The sequence below is a fragment of the Condylura cristata genome, unplaced genomic scaffold (assembly GCF_000260355.1).
Source record: "Condylura cristata isolate star-nosed mole 26May11 unplaced genomic scaffold, ConCri1.0 scaffold00002, whole genome shotgun sequence".
Taxonomy (NCBI): Eukaryota; Metazoa; Chordata; class Mammalia; order Eulipotyphla; family Talpidae; genus Condylura; species Condylura cristata.
The window spans coordinates 28,067,988-28,089,427 of NW_004567103.1; the positions used below are offsets into that span (position 1 = coordinate 28,067,988).

The following is a 21,440-nucleotide window of genomic DNA, read 5'->3' on the forward strand; positions in this document are numbered from 1 at the left end:
CAGGCGGGAATCGAACTCATGTGGAAGCGGCTTTAGATTCTCAGTGCTGTGCTTTAACCCGCTGCGCCACCAGGGAGGGCCTGAACTGTCATTTTAGTTCTACATTACTTTGAGTAAAACTCATTTGTATATATGAGAAATGTTCTTCAATCATTGTTAAAGTGTATAATTTTTGTCATGTCGTAATATTGCCATACTTGGCAAGGGTGAAAGAAAACATTGGGATCATTTAAATGGTTTATAATAGGGCAATTTCATTTTCACTGCATATCTTTAAAAGAATGTAGACAAAATAAATTGGAAACAGAACCAGTACTTTATTAGAACCATTACACTGTAAAATCCCCTTTTCTCTGTCACACAAAACTGCTATGGCTGTTACCGATTTGGAAGTTACTAGAGAAAGGAAGATGAATTGATTGAGGCTATTCAGGCTTAACTTTTTAATTTGAAAAAGTAACTTGATTATTTTAGGTTGCTACAATTTCTGCAAATGGAGACAAAGAAATCGGCAACATCATTTCCGATGCAATGAAAAAAGTTGGAAGAAAAGGTGTCATCACAGTAAAGGCAGGTATCTTTAATGGTAGCTTAATGGGGTGTGTTGAGCAAAACTGAATTTTCTAAATACGTGAATTTGATCTTTAAAAAGTATGTTCTCTTCAGTTTTTCTATGTATTAATATCAACACTTGTGTAGATAGTATAGAGTGCTTTCTATATTTCATGTGCGTTTTTAGCCTTGTTGGTGAATTTGAATCCTTCCTAACCTAAATGATACTGCCTTGTAGTTACAAAAATTAATTGAAATACCCTTTTTTTAAATTTTTGCCAAAGTTTTGTCCTGAGATACTTGTCTCTTAATCTGGTCCAATTGTAAGTTTTGTGTTCATTAAATAAAATTAATATAACACTTTGACTTTTCATAGGATGGAAAAACACTGAATGATGAATTAGAAATCATTGAAGGTATGAAGTTTGATCGAGGTTATATTTCTCCATACTTTATTAATACGTCAAAAGGTAAGAGCAAAGCAATAATCAAATCATCTTTTAAATATAGTTTTGCTGTGTGTCAAATATTGGCACTAATTGACATCAGTTGTATAAAAAAATCATGTGTTTCAAGAGCTAATGGGTTCAAGTTTGAAGAGAAACTTAAACTGTCATTTTTAAAATGTATAGAACTTTATTTTTTTAAAGATTTATGTATGTGGGTTTTCCCTGGTGGTGCAGTGAGTTAAAGCACCGTACTGTGAAGCTCTCTGAAGCCACTGTAGCATGAGTTCGATCCCCGGCCAGGGATCCCCATTCTGTCTCTTATCCCGTGCACTTCTAGCATATACCCCAGTTCTCATGCGTAAATCAATTTTTTTGACGATTTATTTATTTATGCTTATAGAACTGGAATATAGGCCAGAGGTGTGGTGGGAAAGAAGTATCACCAGATACAGAGTGGGGAACAGAACAGGCAGATTGAGAGAAATAGACTGCTAAGGGGAACAGTGGGTGGGACGGGAGAGGTCTGTTACACCATGAGGGTCACCTCCCTGGCCAAGAATTGAACTTGTGCTGCAGTGGCTGGGAATAGCTTCATAGTGCTGCACTTAAAACCCTTGCACCAACAAGGAGGGTCTATGTTTTCTGTTTATGTTTCTTGAGATACCATTAAACAACACAGTTTTTTTAATTGACAGGCAAATGTCAGCGTTGATAAATGTCATACATTAAATTCATCTTAAAAGTCTGGTCATCATCCATCATATAATTAACCCTGTTCACGCCTTTTTTATTTAAATAACTTGCAAGTATTTTCAGAATATTAGTGCTCTAAAGGTAGTTTCAAATACCCTTTGATTTTGCAGGTCAGAAATGTGAATTTCAAGATGCCTATGTTCTATTGAGTGAAAAGAAAATTTCTAGTGTCCAGTCCATTGTACCTGCTCTTGAAATTGCCAATGCTCACCGTAAGCCTTTGGTCATAATTGCTGAAGATGTTGATGGAGAGGCTTTAAGTACACTTGTTTTGAATAGGTAATAGACAGTAGCATTTGGTTTTTAAATGAAAGATAATTACTTGTATTGATGTTTGAAATTTTTATATTCTACATGTAATTATTTGTCTTTGTGTCTAGAGTTGCATATAATACAATTGTGTTGCACAAACCCTTATTCCATCTTGTAATATCTCTGTTGATGGACTCCCCCATCACTGTTTTGTAATTATTCATAATACAGTTGAATTTTACATGTTATCTTCTATTTTTCATAAGTACTTGCAATTTTGAAAGTGGTTTTTCTATTTTCTGGGAAAATGTTTTCACAAGTACAGTTTTGCATGAGAAGGGGTTAGCAACTACCAGTCTAAAAACCTCAGATCTGTATGTCAGTTACTTTATATTAGCTGTATTTAATGGTCTGTCTCATTTTAGGTTAGTCCAGTCAGTTTTTGTGAGCTGTATTTTAATGTATTACTTGTGACTTTACAGGTAATGTTAGTGCTATAAAATGATTTAGGGGACCATTAAAAGTATATTTTCCATAATTTTGGAATTATATTAAAAGTAAAAGTTTCTAATTTTATTGTAATTTTATTGAGCTATTTTCCTGGTGACCAAAGTTGTATGTCTAGTTTATGTGATATATTTCAGAGCTTATATAATAATGTGGCCAGAGTTTGCTGAGGAGCAAATACTAAATAAAAGTGTGATTTTTCTAAATAACCACATTTATAAAAATTTGAGGAAGATTTGACATCCATTTTTATGAAATTTAAATCTGATTAATAACTTTTTAACAGGCTAAAAGTTGGTCTTCAAGTTGTAGCCGTCAAAGCTCCAGGTTTTGGTGACAATAGAAAGAACCAGCTGAAAGATATGGCTATTGCTACTGGTGGTGCAGTAAGTATCATTAATATGTCACTGGTTTACTAAAAGATTTGTTTTCCCAGATGTGAAACTTCATTGTAGAATTCATTGTTCACAGTCATGTATCACCATATGAGTGATATGCTTAACTTTAAAAAAAAATATATTTTATTTATGCATATAAAAATTTGGGGTCTAGGCCAGAGATGTGGGGAGGGAGAGGTGATGAGAGGATTCAGTAGAGAAAGTGGGGAATAGAACAGGCCAATCTACTGAATTACTCTGCTGAGGGGAGCAGTGGAGAGACAGAAGAGGTCTATTGCTCCATCTGGGTTAGCTCCCTGGCCTCGGATTGAACTCAGGTGGTAGTGGTGAGCCATCGAGGTGATGAAATTTAATCCTTTGGCAATAGAAAAGACATAGAATTTAGGATTTTTAGGCCTAAAGTGAAGTCCCAAGTCTGAAACTTCATTGTAGCATTGTTTTACTTGGGTGAATTTTTCTGGATTCACACTTTTCTCAGATTAGAGCCAATACTAAGGATTGAGCAAGAAAATGAATTAAAAGATTTAAAATCTCTCACTTCAAAGAAATAAAGTTATTATTACAAGATGGCTCATCAAAATCTCTGTGTAACATTATTTAATAAACTTGTATAGTGCAAAACTCATTAACTGGTAATTGGCTCATTTGAAAATATTTTTGTAGGTTTTTGGAGAAGAGGGCTTAACTTTAAATCTTGAAGATGTTCAGCCTCATGACTTAGGAAAAGTTGGAGAGGTCATTGTGACCAAAGATGATGCCATGCTCTTGAAAGGAAAAGGTGACAAGGCTCAAATTGAAAAACGTATTCAGGAAATCATCGAGCAGTTAGATATCACAACTAGTGAATATGAAAAAGAAAAACTAAATGAACGTCTTGCAAAACTCTCAGATGGAGTAGCTGTGCTGAAGGTAAGTAAGATTCACTGTTGTGAATAAACTTCTTGGGTTGAACCCATGAATGATAGTTTTTCTGTGGTATATCCCCTTCAGGTAATGGCTTTATAACCAAGATTTGGGAGTTGCCATCTTTTTTTCCCAAAGATGTATTTATTCATGTATACAGAACTAGGGTACAGGCCAGAGGTGAAGGGGTGGTGAGAGTATTCACCAGAGACAGAGTGGGGAGCAGAACAGGCCGATGGGTGAAGTACACTGCTGATCAAACTCATGCTAAAGCAGCTGCAGCTAGCTTTGTAGTGCTGCTTTTTAACCTGTTGCACCACCAGGGAGGGTCCAGGAATTGCCTTCTTTATGAAGATACTTAGTATATGAAATATCTTTACTGAAATAATGCATCATGCCAGAATTGAGCCTGTAGTGAAGCAGTTATGATGAAAAAAGAGGTTTTGTTCATGGTTGGTCTACTCTTGTACTCTTGTAGGTCATTGACCTGTTCTATGCTATTCAGTTACATAATCAACAAATCGTCACTTTTATGTTCATTTTTTTAAAGATTTATTTATCTATGCATATGCATACAGAGCTGTGGGGAATAGGCTAGAGGTGCAGGGGCAGTGAGAGGATTCACCAGAGACAAAATGGGGAGCAGAACAGGCCTATTAAGGAAGTACACTGCTGAGGGAAGCAGTGGGCAAGTCAGGAGAGGTCTCCCGTGCCATGTAGATCACCTCTGGGGCAGGTGGAGATTGAACTTGTGCTGAAGTGCCTTTAGCTTCTTAGTGCTGTGCTTTAACCTGCTGCCACCAGGGAGGGCCCTTATGTTGATTTCTAAATAAGCTTGGTGCCTTTTAATCTTGGCAGTCATCAATTTGAAGGAGAGAAATCTTATTATTTATTTTTTGTATCTATATATTTTTTTTACAGAAGTTTATTTTTACATCATTTTGTACATTTTTTTTTCCATCTCAATTGTAATCCCCGCGGGTTTCCCATCACCAAGTCACCCGTGTGCCATCACTGTAATCCCATGCATTTCCCTTAACTAGAATTATTTTAATCTTTAGGTTGGTGGGACAAGTGACGTTGAAGTAAATGAAAAGAAAGACAGAGTTACAGATGCCCTCAATGCTACACGAGCTGCTGTTGAAGAAGGCATTGTTCTGGGAGGAGGTTGTGCTCTGCTTCGGTGCATTCCAGCCTTGGACTCATTAACTCCAACTAATGAAGATCAGAAAATTGGTAAAGAGTTACTTTATAAAAGTTGATTTGCTGTCTAGTTTAGGCTTTCCTATGTCAGAACGCTCACAAAAAGAAGTGTTAGTATTAGCAAAAGGACTAAAATTTATTTTCTTTATAGGTATAGAAATTATTAAAAGAACACTGAAAATTCCTGCAATGACTATTGCTAAGAATGCAGGTGTTGAAGGATCATTAATAGTTGAGAAAATTTTGCAGAGTTCCTCAGAAATCGGTTATGATGCTATGGTGGGAGATTTTGTGAACATGGTAGAAAAAGGAATCATTGATCCAACCAAGGTAAGTAGTTGACCACTTTCTGAACAGTTTTTGAATACCTCCTCTTTAAGTCTTGTTCTATTTGTACTGAGGAAAAAGTGATATTTTGTGAAACTCTTTTTTTCTAGGTGGTAAGAACTGCTTTATTGGATGCTGCTGGAGTAGCCTCTCTCTTGACTACAGCGGAAGTTGTAGTTACAGAAATTCCTAAAGAAGAAAAGGACCCTGGAATGGGTGGAATGGGTGGAATGGGAGGTGGTATGGGAGGTGGCATGTTCTAATTCCTAGAATAGTGATTTACCTTATTGATGAACTGTGAGAGGAAGCTCAAAGCAGTGTTCCTCATCTATAACTTCAGAGAAGTCAGTTGAAGGAAATGACTGAAGAAAAGGCTGGCTGATGTTTAAGAAAATCACTATAATCATCAGTTACTGGTTTCAGTTGACAACATATAATGGTTTACTGCTGTCATTGTCCATGCCTACAGATAATTTATTTTGTATTTTTGAATAAAAAGACATTTGTACATTCCTGATGACTGAGTGCAAGAGCCATGTACCAATGTACTGCTTTCAACTTAAATCACCAAGGCATTTTTACTACTATTCTGTTAAAATCAGGATTTTAGTGCTTGCCATCACCAGATGAGAAGTTAAGAAGCAGCCTTTCTGTGGAGAGTAAAATAATTGTGTACAAAGTAGAGAAATATCCAATTATGTGACAACCTTTGTGTAATAAAAATTTGTTTAAAGTTAATTGTGTTAGCCTTTTCCATGATCTGGAAGAGAAGTGAAAGTCAGTTGAAGAAGGGTGGGTCAGAATTTGGTCTTAAGAATTTGTATTGACATAATGCCTCAATATAAAAGGGCAACTAACCATTTCTTGTGAGAATTCTGGTTAGTACTCCAAAGCTACAGGATACCAGACAAGGCTGAGGGTTCTTGCTAGATAAATACCCACAGTGAGAAGGGCAGGCAGGACTTTGTGCTAAGAGTGTAGTTGAGTAGAGGGAAAAGCAAAGTGGATAGTGGGGAAGTATTCCATAGCTTGGTCAGTACAGCTTAACATCTTCATCTTTTATTTAAGAATTTAAATGCACTTCTGGCTCAATGCACTTGGTATTGTATTACCTAATGAAAGTGTGAGAGTGTGACTCTTAAAACAGTACATGGATGTGTGCATGTTAGGGGCAGAAATTGAAGGTTGAGACTTCATGTCATGACTTTTCCCCCAACCCAATAAAATGTGTGAAGTAGGGTTTGATTAAGCCAAAGGGTGAGCCTGGGATGAACCTCACTCAGCACTGAGGCAACTGTAAGGAGCCCAGTAGGTAGATTGGAAAGTTGGTTTTTTCCTCTGTTGGCTAAAACTGCACATAGTGCTGTTTTGAAGAGATCCTAGAGCATAGCAGTTCTCAAAAATCAAGAAGTGACTTCAAATATTTGAAAGTTAAAGATACTGGTTGATGGTAGTTAGAAAGCAGGAATAGAAGAAGAAATATGCTTGGTATTTTAGTAGAAATCCCTTTACAAACCATGCAGACAGAATAAATACAGCATGCAGGCTCCAGTCATGTTAAACTGAAAGATGGAAAACTTGTTGGTATGTTGGAGCTACCTTACTGCGATAGTAGGATTTACTTGATGGTACAGATGCAGGAGGGCCTTTACAATGCAAGATTTTGGGCAGTGTGTTAGAACAAATGTGTAAATAAGCCTGAAAGGAAAGGGCATGGGGCAGAAACATTGCTCCAGTAGTTAGCCATGATGGTAAAGGTGAACCTTGAAAAACAATAACCGGATCTTGAAAAATGAAATAACCAGGGGGAAAGGACTTTAAAGTCAGATCCTGATATTTTAGGAAAAAAAGTTTGAGAAAGGGGAATGCACTACAATTTAGGAAGCTTCAAGTCATCTCAGGTCTTCAGGGAATTAAAATCTGAACAGTAGGTTTTGGGGCACATGACTGGTCCTCACAAATACAAGGGGCTGTAGAATAAGCTGATGAGACCAAATGTTCTAAGGAAAATAGTGTTATAGTAACAAACTAGGAGTGATGGTAAATTTAGAAATCTTAAAATTACCTCTATATTTGACTGTCAGCAACAGTGAGACCCCCAACAGCAAGGGCATTTGTGTCCATTACCCATTATCCCTTAAGCATCACAGGAGCCAGCCCAAGGAGTTACCTTTTGCCAAGTTAGGGCATTTAGATATTTCTTAGATTTATTTATGCATACAGAACTAAGGTACAGGCTGGAGTTGCAGGTGAGAACATTCTGGGGAGAACAGGCAGATTGATGATGTACACTGCTGAGGGGAGTGAGCAATGGGTGAGACAGCAGAGGTCTGTGCCATGTGGGTTACCTCCCTGGCTGGGGATTGAGCTCATGCTGAAGCAGCTATGGCTAGCTTCATAGAGTTGTGTTTTAACCCACTGTGCCACCAGGGAGGACCCAGGACATTCTGAGTATCAGCCAAGAGTCCCTAAAAGTATGTATCTGCTTACAAATTCAGATTATGATCTTGTTTCTATACATGTAAAGGAAAAAGTGAATAAAACTATCAGTAGAAGGAAATAATAATGGAACCAAGAGTAGGAAGAATGAGATACGCTGATGGTTATATTATCAGGTAGAAAAGTCTAGCAACCAGCTAGCACTAATGATGAATAAACTGAAAGAGGCTAAGTTTCAAAAATAGGATAAGTTGGGCTCTCCCTGGTGGCTCAGTGGGTTCAAGTGCAGCACTATGAAGCTATCTGTAGCCAATGCAGCATGAGTTCCATCCCTGGTCGGGGGGGGCTGACCCACATATCGTGGCAGACATCTCTTCCTCTTCCTACTGCTCCCTTCAGTATATTTCAGGAGCTCTGCCTGTTCTATTCCCTATTCTGTCTTTGGTAGCCCTGCACCTCTGGCCTGTACCCCAGTTCTTGTATGCATAAATCTTTTTAAACAACAAAACTCCCCACCCCCACCCCAGAAGATCCAAATTCCCAGAAGTTAACTTCCCAGGGAATTAAACATTTGAGATGACCTCAAAAACCTCATGTATGTTATATTCATAAGACATACATAAGTCTGTGCCTACAAGTCGGGTCACTGTACCAGTTAGGTACAAACATGCACAAAATTCATGAATACTTGTCATTTTCCAGGAAGATAGCAAGTCTAAACATTAAAGTCTCTGAAACAACTGATAAGAACCCCAGATTTTCATAAACTATTTTATAAAAATAAAAAAGGGACTAACCCAAAGGTCAAGGGTTAGAATTACATTTACCTCTGAAGCCAGGTTGTAGATCGCCACTGAGTTTCAGACTGTATCTTCAAACATAATTAGTATAATGAATGTCCAAAAACAAAAAAAATGCAATCTCAGAAGAAATAAACAATACAAGCTATATATGAGATGTTACTCTATTTTAGTAAATAGTACTTTTATCATTCTAATAGTTTCTCAAATTCTATGCCATAGAAATCTTAGAAATGTCTTTAAAACATTAAAGAAATTCTGCTATATATTGGTTGTTCCGCTCAACCTTTGATAACGTTTAAGTTCTAAGATGACTTCTCAGAGTTAACTTACCCTTTGTGAAAAGATGGCAGATAAAGCTGCAAACTTCATAGCCTCATACAATTGAAAAAAGTAAAACCAAGGGAGAAGTTTTTCTTCCAGCTTACTTTCTACAGAAACCACCAATCTTCCCCTTATTTCACTGACCAGATGTTACTTAAAGAGCAATTTACAAAAGGCGCTCCTGAATTCATTTACCAAAAATACCATCCACATACTATCATAATAGTAGCCCAACCAGTAACTTATATTCTAAACCTAAAATTTTACCTATGGCATTTGTACAGAGTAGTGGAAAAGTACAGTTTATCTCCATCAGGCAAAATAGTACTCTACATAGAGAAAAAAGAAAATATCTGGATCTTTGCCATTAAAAAGAAACTTATCTGAAAGCAATCATCAAATTACTTATGCTCTGAACAAATACCTCATCTGTTAAGTGGAAAGGTAATGCTTTATCTATGTAAACACAACCAAACTTACTGTGATTAGAGTGCATGAACCCTTCACAACTCTATTCTGAGTGTCTGGCAGAGAAATGGTACTCAAAACAGTCATTGAACAAACTGATGATGCATACATGCTTTTATGTAGGGAACACATTACTGAGGTCCCTTATTGGTCTGAGAAAAAGTTAAAAGCACTAAGATTGGAAGTGCAATAAAAGTGGATTGTTTGGATATGTAAAGAAAGAAAATCAATATTGATTAAAGGAAAAGTGAATTTTGTACAGGTTTCTATTAGAGTATTTCTAAGTCATGAAATGCTATAATTAAAATTTACTATGTTCATGTAAATACACAATACAGGAATATTTCAATAATCAAAATAACTACAAAAAATAAACAAATTAACTTTATTAAGTTATTGCTTCAGTCTTACATTGATTTGTTTACAAAAATATGTTCGAAATACATTATTGAAAGTGAGTATATACAATAAATAGAAAATAGGGATACAGGGGGCTTGAGACCTATCAACTTATCTTCATTTGTTGCCCACAGTTGTAGGCAAAATTCAACACAGTCATCATTGAGAGAGCAGGGTATCTGGAGACTGCAAACTACTAAAAGTGTAGCTCAAAGCTCTGGACCACTCACCAAAGCAAAATTCACTGTTTATCTGGAAGCTAACTTTACTATAGCTTTGGATTATCTACTACTACCCTTAAGAACAATTTAAAAATGAGAAAATGTGAGGGAAACTTCAATAACAATATCCTTTTTAAGTTAAAGTTTTTACTTTAAATATCTGATGATTACCAAATATACTAAGTCATGAAGAAGGCTCTATGACAGTAAGTTATAGTCTGAATTTAATAATTTAAATGTGATATGGTTAACATAATACTGTGTACGTAGCTCAACTAACCTCTTCCATGTAAGCTTATAATTAAAAGGGTTAAGTTTCAATTTCTGCTCAGAGTGATGTCAGTATACTAGAAATAGTGATGACATTCCACTATTGCAAATATGCTACACATTACTTTGAACTGTACTTGATTGAATTCTGTGTATACATGGTTCCATTTTCAAATGCAGATTTGCAAAGGTAAAGATTTATAATCAAAGCTGGGTTTAAAAAATGCTTTCTGACCTCTGAAATCACGTGATGATAAGCACTTCCTAAAACTGCACAAACTAAAGTTACGAGTAGGTGACCAGTTCCTTCTTTATGTGTGATGAACTTCATGAAGCATTAATTCCCGGGGTATGTTTGTTTCTGGACCATACAGTTTACATGCTCTTCTTTCAAAGGCAGCTACCATCTGTTTCACCACTTCATCAAAAAACAGTGTCGCAAGTTGAGAGTGCAGAAGTGAGCGAAATTCAAAGGAAATCTGAAAAAAAAAAAAAAAAAGTCAATTTTTTTTAGGAAGATCTTTATTTTACTAAATCTTTGGGTAGAAGTGTTCACACTGTGAAATGGGCTGTTTGACCCACAGACTATATTAGCATAGTAAGGTGAGTTTTTTTTCATAGCTCTCAGAAGAGGGAGTCTTATTTATTGCAATAAGCACAACTGCTGGTACAACAAGCTTAAGCAGAGTCTGCTTCTATTAAGTTAAAACTGACAAGGCCTCCCTAGTGGCCTAAGGGTTAATGCTGTCAACACTATGCCCTAAGTCCAATCCCCTTCCCTCCCCAGGGCCAGGATGTTAACCCACATGGCACAGCAGACCTTTCCGGTCTCTGGTGTCTCTGCTGCCTCCCTCAGTAGCTTATTTCAGTAAATCTGCCTGTTCTACTCCCTACTCTGTCTCTGGTGAATCCATTTACTCCCTCTACCTCTAGCCTACATGCCAGTTCTATGCAAAAATAAAAATTAGGGCCCTCCCTGGTGGCGCAGCGGGTTAAAACACAGCACTGAGAATCTAAAGCCGCTTCCGCATGAGTTCGATTCCCGCCTGCTCCGCAGGTGACCACATGGCGCAGCAGACCTCTCCTGACCCGCCCGCTGCTCCCCTCAGCAGTGTACTTTGTCAATCTGCCTGTTCTGTTCCCCATTCTGTCTCTGGTGAAGCCTCTCACCGCCCCTGAGCCTCTGGCCTGTACCCCAGTTCTGTATGCACAAATAAATAAATAAAATCTTTAAAAAAAATAAAAAAATTAATTAATTAATTAAAAAAAAAAACAGATGGGAATAAAAGGTCTGTTGAATATGTTTATTATTCTGACTTCTAAAGTACCCAAGAAGGGTACTTTATATATCCTACCTTCCAAAAGGAAACAAGGAAGGGAAGTGATCCTTCAATTAAGTATTCCCATGAGAACCAACAACAAAAAGATGAGATTGCACATTCATGCATATATGTAACCTGCAACCGCTAAGCAGATAATGTAGGTGGTGCAATCTTATTGCAGGCAATGATTTAGAATTTTATAGTTCTTATTGCTCAAGATAGACTTTAAGGTAACTGATCAGATTCATAAAAAAGGTACAAAAATAGTACAAAGATTTTCCTATACCTATCACCCAGATTCTCTTTATGTATGTATACTCATAGTGCAATAATTAAAATCAAGAAATTATAAGTCGGAGTAAGTAATACAAGATAACAATGTTATCTAATCTATACCATCTTGTCAAATTTGCCCAATTGTCCCATTAAAGTCCACTGATTTTTTTTAATGGAAGCAACTCAATGGGCTGAAAATAAAAACAGTAATTTAATTTCTACTATTTCTTAAGATATAATACCTGAGTATAAATACAAAGAATTCCAACAGTATTTTTTGACAAAAAGCCACAGTTAAGTTTTCTATAGCTAACGATATAAATAAGAACATTATCATTGTCCCTAGATTCTAAAAACACGTCCCCTTTGTGTTTTATTGCTGCATCATAAGATGTAGATTAAGGAATAGCTTTCATTTAGTGTTAAACTATTATTAAGCTGGTAGTAAAATTATATAGCATGTGTCTTATAGCATGTAGATGTGTAAAAATTGGAAAATACAGTTTTGAGAACTAAATAGAAAGTGAAAAGCTCCTTAGCATTCATTTTTATAAAATCAATGAATAAGGTATTCAAAACTTGGTAACGAGGTTTTTTTAACAATATCTTTCTGTAACCTCTATGCATATAACACAAGTAATTAGAGCAAGTGAACTCTAATAAATAGACAAGCACTTACCAATTTCACCAACATTTGCAACAAATTGAGGGCTTTATGAGACACTTACTGAAAAATCCAAGGTGCAAGTTCTTGGGTAGCCAGGAAGACCTGGACTAAAACGCCAAATAGTCTCCAAGTGATTGAAAAGCCTCCCATCGGTACAGGATGCCTAAAAAAAAAAAAAAAGGAAAAAATAATAAAGCCACAGTAAAACATCATTTAGTATTGTCCAGAATCTAGGATGAGTTCTTTGCAAAGTAACCATTTTTATAGGTCAGATCACAAGTGATGTAAACAACTCACTTCAAATTTGGTACTAGCAAGTGACCTTAATGGGATCCCCAAGATTGCCTATTGCTCCACTGCTGTTTCTCTTCCACTGTTCACCCTCTGTGTTTCCGAAAGTTCTCTCCTCCAGCAATAAGAGAGAATGATTTACTGGGAATTTACTTTCAGCCTTGGCACTTATAAGCCATCCTGAACAAATGATTCCCTGAACCATACTTTATTAATCTGTAAAAATGAGAAAAATAGCTATTTTATACCATCATTATGAAATGACAAAACATAAAGAACATGGAACAGATCTCTACCACAACTGTGTAATTCTTTTCTGCACAACAATTTTTCTCATCTTTCAGTCTCTTTCAAATGTTCTTCCACAGTCCTAGAGGTCTCTAAGGCCCACTTCCCATTGTTTTGGGACCTTTAATCCTATCAATGCTCATGGTTTATCTTATGTGTGTGTGTGTGTGTACACACTGAAACATAATACTTAGCAATATCTTTGCTGTACATCTTGTGTTTTGCCATTCTATTACTTACTGAGACCCACTAAAGAGTTGCTTCTACAGGGCCTCCCTACTGGTGCAGGGTTAATCTCAGCACCATCAAGCTATCTACAGCCACTTCATAATGAGTTCAATCACTGGCCCACATGGCGCAAAAGACCCAAAAGGCACAGACCTCTCTTGTCTTGCCTACTGCTTCCCCTCAGCAGTGTATTTCAGTAGATCTGCCTGTTCTGCTCCCAACTCTCTGGTGAACCCTTTCACCTCCTGTACCTCTGGCCTCTATTCCAGTTCTTATATGCATAAATAAATAAAAATAAATCTTGAAAGAGTTGCCTCTACAGGGTAAAAAATAGTGAGCAGGAAGAAGCACAGCCACATGCCCAGTCAAGACTAATTATAACCTTGAATGAAGTTCAGCTTCTTTATTAACTATCCTAAGATGCTATCTGAATATTATTATGCTAGTATACAACTGATCTCAGGAATATCTGTCATCTTCTGTCAGCAGCAGAATACTTAAAAAATTTCTGGCTTGACTGCTATATTGGAACCCCAGTTTTGCCTCAATTTCCTGTCAAAAAGTTAAGAACCTAGAGGAATTAATATAAGCACGTGTAACAGCACTTTGAATAATGTCTGATAGCTGGTAAGCACCATTTTAAGTCTTGATTATTGTGAGTGAAGTTCATGATTCTTGCTTCTTTGGATGAAATGGAATGTGCTTTTCTTCCAGTTGGGGTACAGAATGGGGTAATAATGGCTACATAAAAATGGCCAAAGATGCAAACCACCACTGTGGAATCGCTTTAGCAGCCAGCTATTCCACTGTGTGAGCTGATGGATGGTGATAATAGAGGACTTGAGCGCAGAATCTGGAAGAATTTTATGTTAAAACTGACCAAACCCTTACCATGTACAGCTATAAGATAAAACACTTGAATTATTGAGGATCCAAGTTATGACTTGAATTCTGTGACATTTTTGTAAGGGTAAAATGTTCTACTTTAATCACTATTATAAATAGCTTTGTAATTTTGATACAGTTTCATTCTAAGACTTTTGAATTTTCATTTTTTAAAAGGATGGATGAAACATTACCTTTTAAAATAAATTTTAATTCAGTAAAAAAAATTTGTCTCAAAAATTTTTTTCTGTCTCAAAATCTAAGCTCTCCTTCCTCAATTAAGCTATAAATTATTATCTCTTTTGCCAAATCCTGAAGTCAAGCTCTTTACCCTTTTTCTCTTTGATAAAATATCCCCCTCAAGAATTCAAACTACTCCTCCCCTGAGGTTATTAAGTATGTATTAGTCATTTTCTTCCTCAATTATAGCCTTCCTAAGAATACAATGTAGGATTATTTTTCTAACTAAATTTTGTATTTTTCTACTGATAGCTCAAATAGGAGTCAAAAACAACAATAACAAAAGCCCTACTAGCAATTTGGTTTCTAACTTCCTCTTTATCTCATTCCTTCTCAATCAATTGTTATGTGGTAAAAAGATTTAAGTATTACAAAGAAGGTCAACTTCATCCATGCTAAAATGAATGTATAAAGATGTACTCTATTTATACATTAAAAGGAAATATTTTAATTTTCTAAATGGAAACTAGGGCTTCTGGCTGTCACAGATTAATGTAGACTAAAATCATTGATATGTTAAGTCTCAGGCACATTTGAGACAGCTAATAATTCACAGAAAATGTCATATGATTTTGCAGCTCCTTGGTTATAATGATTTGTACTGTATGTCACATAAGTGTGTTAGGTATTCAAATCCAGAACTTGAACCCAAGAAAACAACTGAAAGTATTGTAGGCTACTCTCAGATATTAACTTCAAACAACAAAGTAGTACATTCATTATGTATATTATAATGGAAAAAAGCTTTCAAATCAGACACACACATGAAATTTGTATAAAGTTCTTAATTAAAAAAATAAAGTTCTTAGTTTCTCTAAGTTTCACTAAATTGAAACAGCAATGATCATTTTACACATTAATACTGAAGTTCTTTTTTCTAAAAAGTTTACTCCCTCCAAGTCAGTGTTCAATAAGGAGATTAAAATGAAACTCTGGATTTGCAATAACCCCAGAATACAGTAGTGTGACCTTTTTAAGCAAGAACCCTCATGATTCTCATCATTATAGCTTTGGTGCTAAGGACACAGAGATGAAAAAGATAGAGGAAATAGGACCCCCAATTTCCTCAAGATGATCAAGCTTACAGTGAGAAATCCATATGAAAAAATAAATCACACTACAGAGTGATAAGGAAGCATGTAAAAAGCCAGAAGAATCACTGGAGACTGATTACTTGTATCAAAGGAAAGGAAGTAATAAACACATCAACACCAGAAAGCTGAAATTTGAAGAATTAATAAGCAAGGAGTTAAGTTTATTATAGGCAGAGGAGTGAACAACTTGCAAAGGCACAGATAATGCTGTGGAATAGTCACTCTATGGTGTATTCATGGAACTTTATAATGTATTTCTCAAATTTAAAGTATGGGGTGGGAAAAAGAGCATATGTGTGTATGTATGTAGGGTGGGAGAGGAGGTAGGTCGATGGTTCCATGTCTAACGATAAAGAGACTAACTTTATCCTGTATGTGTTAAGTAGACAGAGGGGAAGTAAATGAAATATCTTCACAGTTCTTCTAGTTAGATGCAGCACAATATGTCAAGATTTAAGTTATAAGAGTTTGAATGTTAAGAGTTAACATTCAGGCCCTCCCTGGTGGCGCAGCAGGTTAAAGCACAGCACTGAGAATCTAAAGCCACTTCCGCATGAGTTCGATTCCCGCCTGCCCCGGAGGTGACCACATGGCGTGGCAGACCTCTCCTGACCCGCCCGCTGCTCCCCTCAGGAGTGTACTTCGTGGATCTGCCTGTTCTGTTCCCCCTTCTCTGGTGAATCCTCTCACCATCCACATCTCTGGTCTGTACCCTAGTTCCATATGAATAAATAAATCTTAAAAAAAGAGTTAACATTCAAATAAGAAAAATATTTTTAAGATTATAGAAATATCCGCTGGTGTCAGAGAAGCTGAGTTAAGATTCTTGGCCCTGTGACCCTGGACAAGGTATTTAACTCATCTAAGCCTAAGTTTGCTGAGCTGTATCATACAGAATAATGACATTTGAATCTCAAAAGGCTGTTGTGAAGATTTAATGAGTAATTTAGCTATTATAAGAGAAGAAGTAGTATGCAAATTAAAGGTCCCCAATCTATTAGGCAAACAGGTGAAAATATTTGTAATAATGGAAAAATCCCAGAGTGAGGTACCATCTTTCAGATGGAGTTCAAATTTTGAGAGCAAGACCAGGAAAACTCTGAAGTATTAGTCTAACTAGATAGTTTACTCTTTCTGGTATGAGCATCGCACACCCTTTAAGTGTCAAAGAACTGGTGAGGCACTTAGCTCTGGCCACTTATCAAGAAATGATAATAAATTTCTTGATGGGCACAAAATGCAACTCAGCTTTAAAAGTCTTCAGACCACATTCTAGGATTCAAAAGAAATGAGTATTACTCTGTGGATTCTACCTCTATGTTTTTGTAAAGATGTATTGCATAGAACTGGAGTGTAGGCCAGAGGTTGGGGTTTGGAGTGTGGAGAGGACTCACTAGAGACAGAGTGGGGAGCAGAATAAGCAGATTTATTGGAATACACTGCGAAGGGCAGTAGCAGGCCAGACAGGAGAGATCTGTTATGCCATATGTGGGTCAGCTACGTGGCCAAGGGTTGAACTTAGGCAGTTATGGTGATAGGTGAAAGTACTGAGACTTAATCCCTAGGCTACCACGGAGGCCATAGGCATCAAGTCTTATAGATTCTCCTATGTTAAGGGTAAATGATTACTATAATGCATATAATACCACCTGCCATTTTATTACCTGGCATATGCAAGACAGTCAACAATGCTTATGTTCTCCACATTTATCTTTTCTACCTTTCTTTCTCCTCAAATTACTTTCCCCTCCCTTGACTGAGAAATACATATTTATTGTACAAATTCATTGCACCCCAATGGTAAGCACTGTGTAATGAAACAAGGAAACAAAACTGGTAGTGCAATGATTAAGTGGCCTGTTTCCTACCTTCCTTTTCCTATTAATTTAGGAACATCTTTTATCATGCTATTTGATATAACCAGAATTTGGGGAATATTCAAAACAGTAAAAAACAAAATTATTACCTTTACCAGATGTGGTTTCACCAAGGTTACTACTGATGTATAGCGCTCCAACATGGGTGGAAACCCAATTTCTAATCGTGTTTTGCAGTATCCAGATCTCCTTGATATTACATCAGATTTTTTACACCAAGGAACAAAATGCTTATAATCTTCCATTCCTGATACTACGTCATACATTTCCTGCATAGAGTATCTTTACAAAATACATACAAAAATAAAAGATATTAACTGAACCTAGTTATATGCATGTGTGTAATTTAAATTATATATGAATAACACTGTATGTGAGGCAATAAATCACTTAGCACATAATGAGAACAACACTTTGGAACAAATTACTTCAAAGTATTAATAAAAGGGAGCTAAATATACACATACAGCAGAAGTCACAGGGTGGATTGACTTGCAGATGTATTTTTTTTAAATTATAGTTTCTGACCAGCATCTAAAACTTGAGACTGAGAGAAAACACTAAAAGTAAGCTAAGTCTTTTAGTAAACAGACACCACAAGCAGATGGAGCAGAGGTTCTCGAATCACTTATCACTTGAAGCATTGCTGCCCAAGGACTATGAACACCCACTCAAACTTGACATGAGTAAAAATATATACTTTTGGGCTCCTATCTGTATCACTTCTTGCACTACCTTACCTAGTAGCATAACTAGCCAGTAATATAATAATTAGCAGTAACACCAGTCATGGGTGTGTCAAAAGTCTTTTACCTCAGACAAATGAGGGAAAATACAACTGACAAAAATTAATGAAATGCATTTTTACAAAGAACTCATGTAATTTAAAGGTCTGTTGGGACCTTTAAAGACCCTCTTGCAAATGTTTCCATAAGATTGATGTTGCTGTGCTTCTAGCTTAGCAGGATCAAGAGTCTATCCTCTACAATGTGTACTTCAAATCTGGGGCCAAACTTAATCCACTTCTTGCTTTGCAAACAGTTTAATTAGAACACAGTGACACCCATTTATTGCATAATGTTTATGACTACTTCTGGTACAATGACAGAACCAAGTAGCTGCCACACAAAACCTTAACATATTTAATATCTTGTCCTTCACAAAATAAACTTACCACTCTCAACTCTAGCTCGAATAAGCCACTTAGTATTTCTGTATGTATGTATCTATATAAGTGTCTGAGGAGGGATCTATGTAAACAAATCTGTCCCAATATATGAGCAATGTTGCTACTACATTATTGTGTACAAACATGCAGATCACAGCAGTCAAATAATTTCCTTTATTTGTTAAGTATAAAATTCTATCTTATGAAGTCATCAGTGTTTATATTCATTCAATAAGTATTTATAAAACAGCAAAGTCAACTTGGAAATCAAGAGTTTAGATGCTAAAAAGAAACCCTAGGAAAAAAGAGGCATGATACTCTAGAAAATTGTATATATGTTCTTTTAGCAGTTTTATTATACTATATACAAACCCAATTATTCTCCTCTCTGAATAGTCCTTCCTTTTGTTTATTAATGGTGCAGCAATTTTGAAGAAAGTTCTTGCATATATTTCCTTAGGCAAAACTGAGGTATGTAGTGGAAGAGTTCTGCTCATTAGTGCACCACAGGAAGCTAAATATCTAAAAAGACAAAAATTACCTGATTTAGACATTGAAAATTAAGAGGAAACACAAATTATACAGATTATAAAATAATTATCACACTTTTGGGTCTCTCTGGTGGTGCAGGAATTAAAGTCTCAGTACTATCAAGCCATCACCAGCCACTGCAGCATGAGTTCAATCTCTTGCCCAGCACCTAACCCACATGACACAGCAGACTTCCGCTTATCCACTGCTTCCTGCAGCAGTGAGTATATTTCAGTGCATCTGCCTGTTCTGCTCTCTACTCTGTCTCTGGTGAACCCTCTCACCCTCTGCACCTCTGGCCTATACCCCGGTTCTTATATAAAGAAACGAAAACAAATCTTTGAAAAACACACAGCATGGCGGCTTCTTTCTGCCCAGTTGAAAGCACACATAAAGACACAGAGATAGGAAAACGAAACAAAACAAACCTTCATAAGCACCATAAAGAAAACTAAACATAACAGCTTACAGTGAGGGGTAGAAGCTTCTTTCAGACCCTCCCTGGTGGTACAACCAGTGAAAGTACAGCACTACGAAGCTAGAAGCTAGCTGCAGCCACTTCAGCGGAGTTCGATCACTAGCCAGGGAGCTGACCCACATGGTGCAGCAGACCTCCACTGTCTTGTCCGCTGCTCCCCTCGCAGTGTAATTTGTCAGTCTGCCTGTTCTGCTCCCCACTCTGTCTCTGGTGAATCCTCTCACTGCTCCTACATCTCTGGCCTGTACCCCAGTTCTGTATGCATAAATCAATAAATCTTAAAAAAAAAAAAAAAGCTTCTCTGCAGAAAAGGTCTACAGTCACAGATCACAACAAATCATTACTATAAGCCTGTTAGTCTGTTCATTATCTATTTTTCAACTCTTCTTATCTACCCAAGATATTTTCTGAACTGAATCTATAAAAGTTCCCTAATTCTTGATCTCTAGTAAGACTTGAAATCAGGCTTCACTCTCAGGAGATGCGGTAGCTCTCTTAGAACTCCTTCTCTGTTATCTTTTACCTTCCAATTTCCATTTCAATGTATATGTGTTCAAAATATGTTCAGATAATAAAAATGTTAATGGTTTGGGGGTCCTTCTAAATACAGATGCTTAATACACTCTTGTTCACATAAAAAGTTTAGTCTTGCCCCTAACAGGATTATTGTATAACTACTTCACATTAGTATTTATTCATTATCACTAGTTCACATATTCATTGAACTCCTGTTCTGTGCTAAGCATTAAGGTTATAACTGTCAATAAAATAAACATGAAACTTATGAGGAATTTTTTTCAGTTCAAAAATAAATGGGGAGAGGGACATGTAATTAAGACTTCCTTTTGAAAGGAATTAGAAATTCCTCTGAGGTTACATTTCATTCATCAAAGACATAATAAATAAGAAGAAACAAGGAAAAATAGACACTGTAACACACTAAGTGTGTGTTCTGACATAGCCCCTCATGAATGCAAATACACACACATATAAGTGTGTGTGTAGATACAGACGGACAGATAGACAAATGGGAGGGGCAATGACTACGAGGTATTCTAGGGAGTAAGGAACCTTGTACAGCAAATTAGGGGAAGAGTACCATGAAATGTTAGGCAGGTGGGGATCATAAGCCAGAACAAAGCAATTCGGAATTCATTATCAACGAGAAGTCACTGAAGTGTTCCAAGTAAGAGAGTGATATTTCATTAAATCAAGTCTTGAAATTATTTTTTTGAAACTATGAGGTACCTTGGTGAAATCTTATATATAAAATTTGATTTATATAAAATAATTTATATATAAAAAATTAAGTGTTTAAGAACACTGACACCCTGTGGTTTGGCTGGGGAGGAAAAATAATAAAATCAATTTAAAAACAGAATGGCTGGAGAAATTGGGAATATTCAGGCTGAAGATAAATAAGATAAAAAAAACAAAAAAAAATACTGGTTTTATCCTGGGGTGGGGAAGGGAAATCAATGAAAATGATTACACTAACTGCTACATGACTATTTGTTAAAATATGATGTAACAAATAAAAAATAAACTGTATGGATAAATACACCGGCTCTTTTAAGATTCTATAAAAATTACAAGAAATGAGTGAGGAAAATATGGTTAAGTATGATGGCTTTGTGAATTATTGTTCTAAAACACCACCAGTATTTGATATAATGATGCAAGAGCATATTTTTTTTTTTAAAGATTTATTTATTCGTACAGAACTGGGGTACAGGCCAGAGATGAGGAGGGTGAGAGGATTCACCAGAGGCAGAGTGGGGAATAGAACAGGCAGATCAACAGAGTACACTGCTGAGGGGAGCAGCGGGC

At 36.4% G+C, this 21,440-nt stretch overlaps 2 protein-coding genes across 3 annotated transcripts in view; one reads left to right on the forward strand and one right to left on the reverse strand.

Moving 5' to 3' along the window:
* Positions 1–6,082, forward strand: part of HSPD1 (heat shock 60kDa protein 1 (chaperonin)) — a 10,435-nt gene extending 4,353 nt beyond the window's left edge. For both annotated transcript variants that reach the window (XM_004674414.2, XM_004674413.1), the window contains exons 5-12: positions 475–570; positions 929–1,022; positions 1,865–2,033; positions 2,800–2,899; positions 3,575–3,820; positions 4,876–5,050; positions 5,169–5,347; positions 5,455–6,082. In XM_004674414.2, coding sequence (XP_004674471.1) covers positions 475–570; positions 929–1,022; positions 1,865–2,033; positions 2,800–2,899; positions 3,575–3,820; positions 4,876–5,050; positions 5,169–5,347; positions 5,455–5,607 — 1,212 coding nt within the window. In that variant the 3' untranslated portion in view covers positions 5,608–6,082. The remainder of the gene's footprint in view (positions 1–474; positions 571–928; positions 1,023–1,864; positions 2,034–2,799; positions 2,900–3,574; positions 3,821–4,875; positions 5,051–5,168; positions 5,348–5,454) is intronic.
* Positions 6,083–9,746: 3,664 nt separating this feature from the next.
* Positions 9,747–21,440, reverse strand: part of COQ10B (coenzyme Q10 homolog B (S. cerevisiae)) — a 16,051-nt gene continuing 4,357 nt past the window's right edge. Inside the window, exons 2-5 of the mRNA XM_004674416.2 lie at positions 18,974–19,123; positions 17,523–17,715; positions 12,592–12,693; positions 9,747–10,744 (exon numbers count right to left, since the gene is read on the reverse strand). Coding sequence (XP_004674473.1) covers positions 10,577–10,744; positions 12,592–12,693; positions 17,523–17,715; positions 18,974–19,123 — 613 coding nt within the window. The 3' untranslated portion in view covers positions 9,747–10,576. The remainder of the gene's footprint in view (positions 10,745–12,591; positions 12,694–17,522; positions 17,716–18,973; positions 19,124–21,440) is intronic.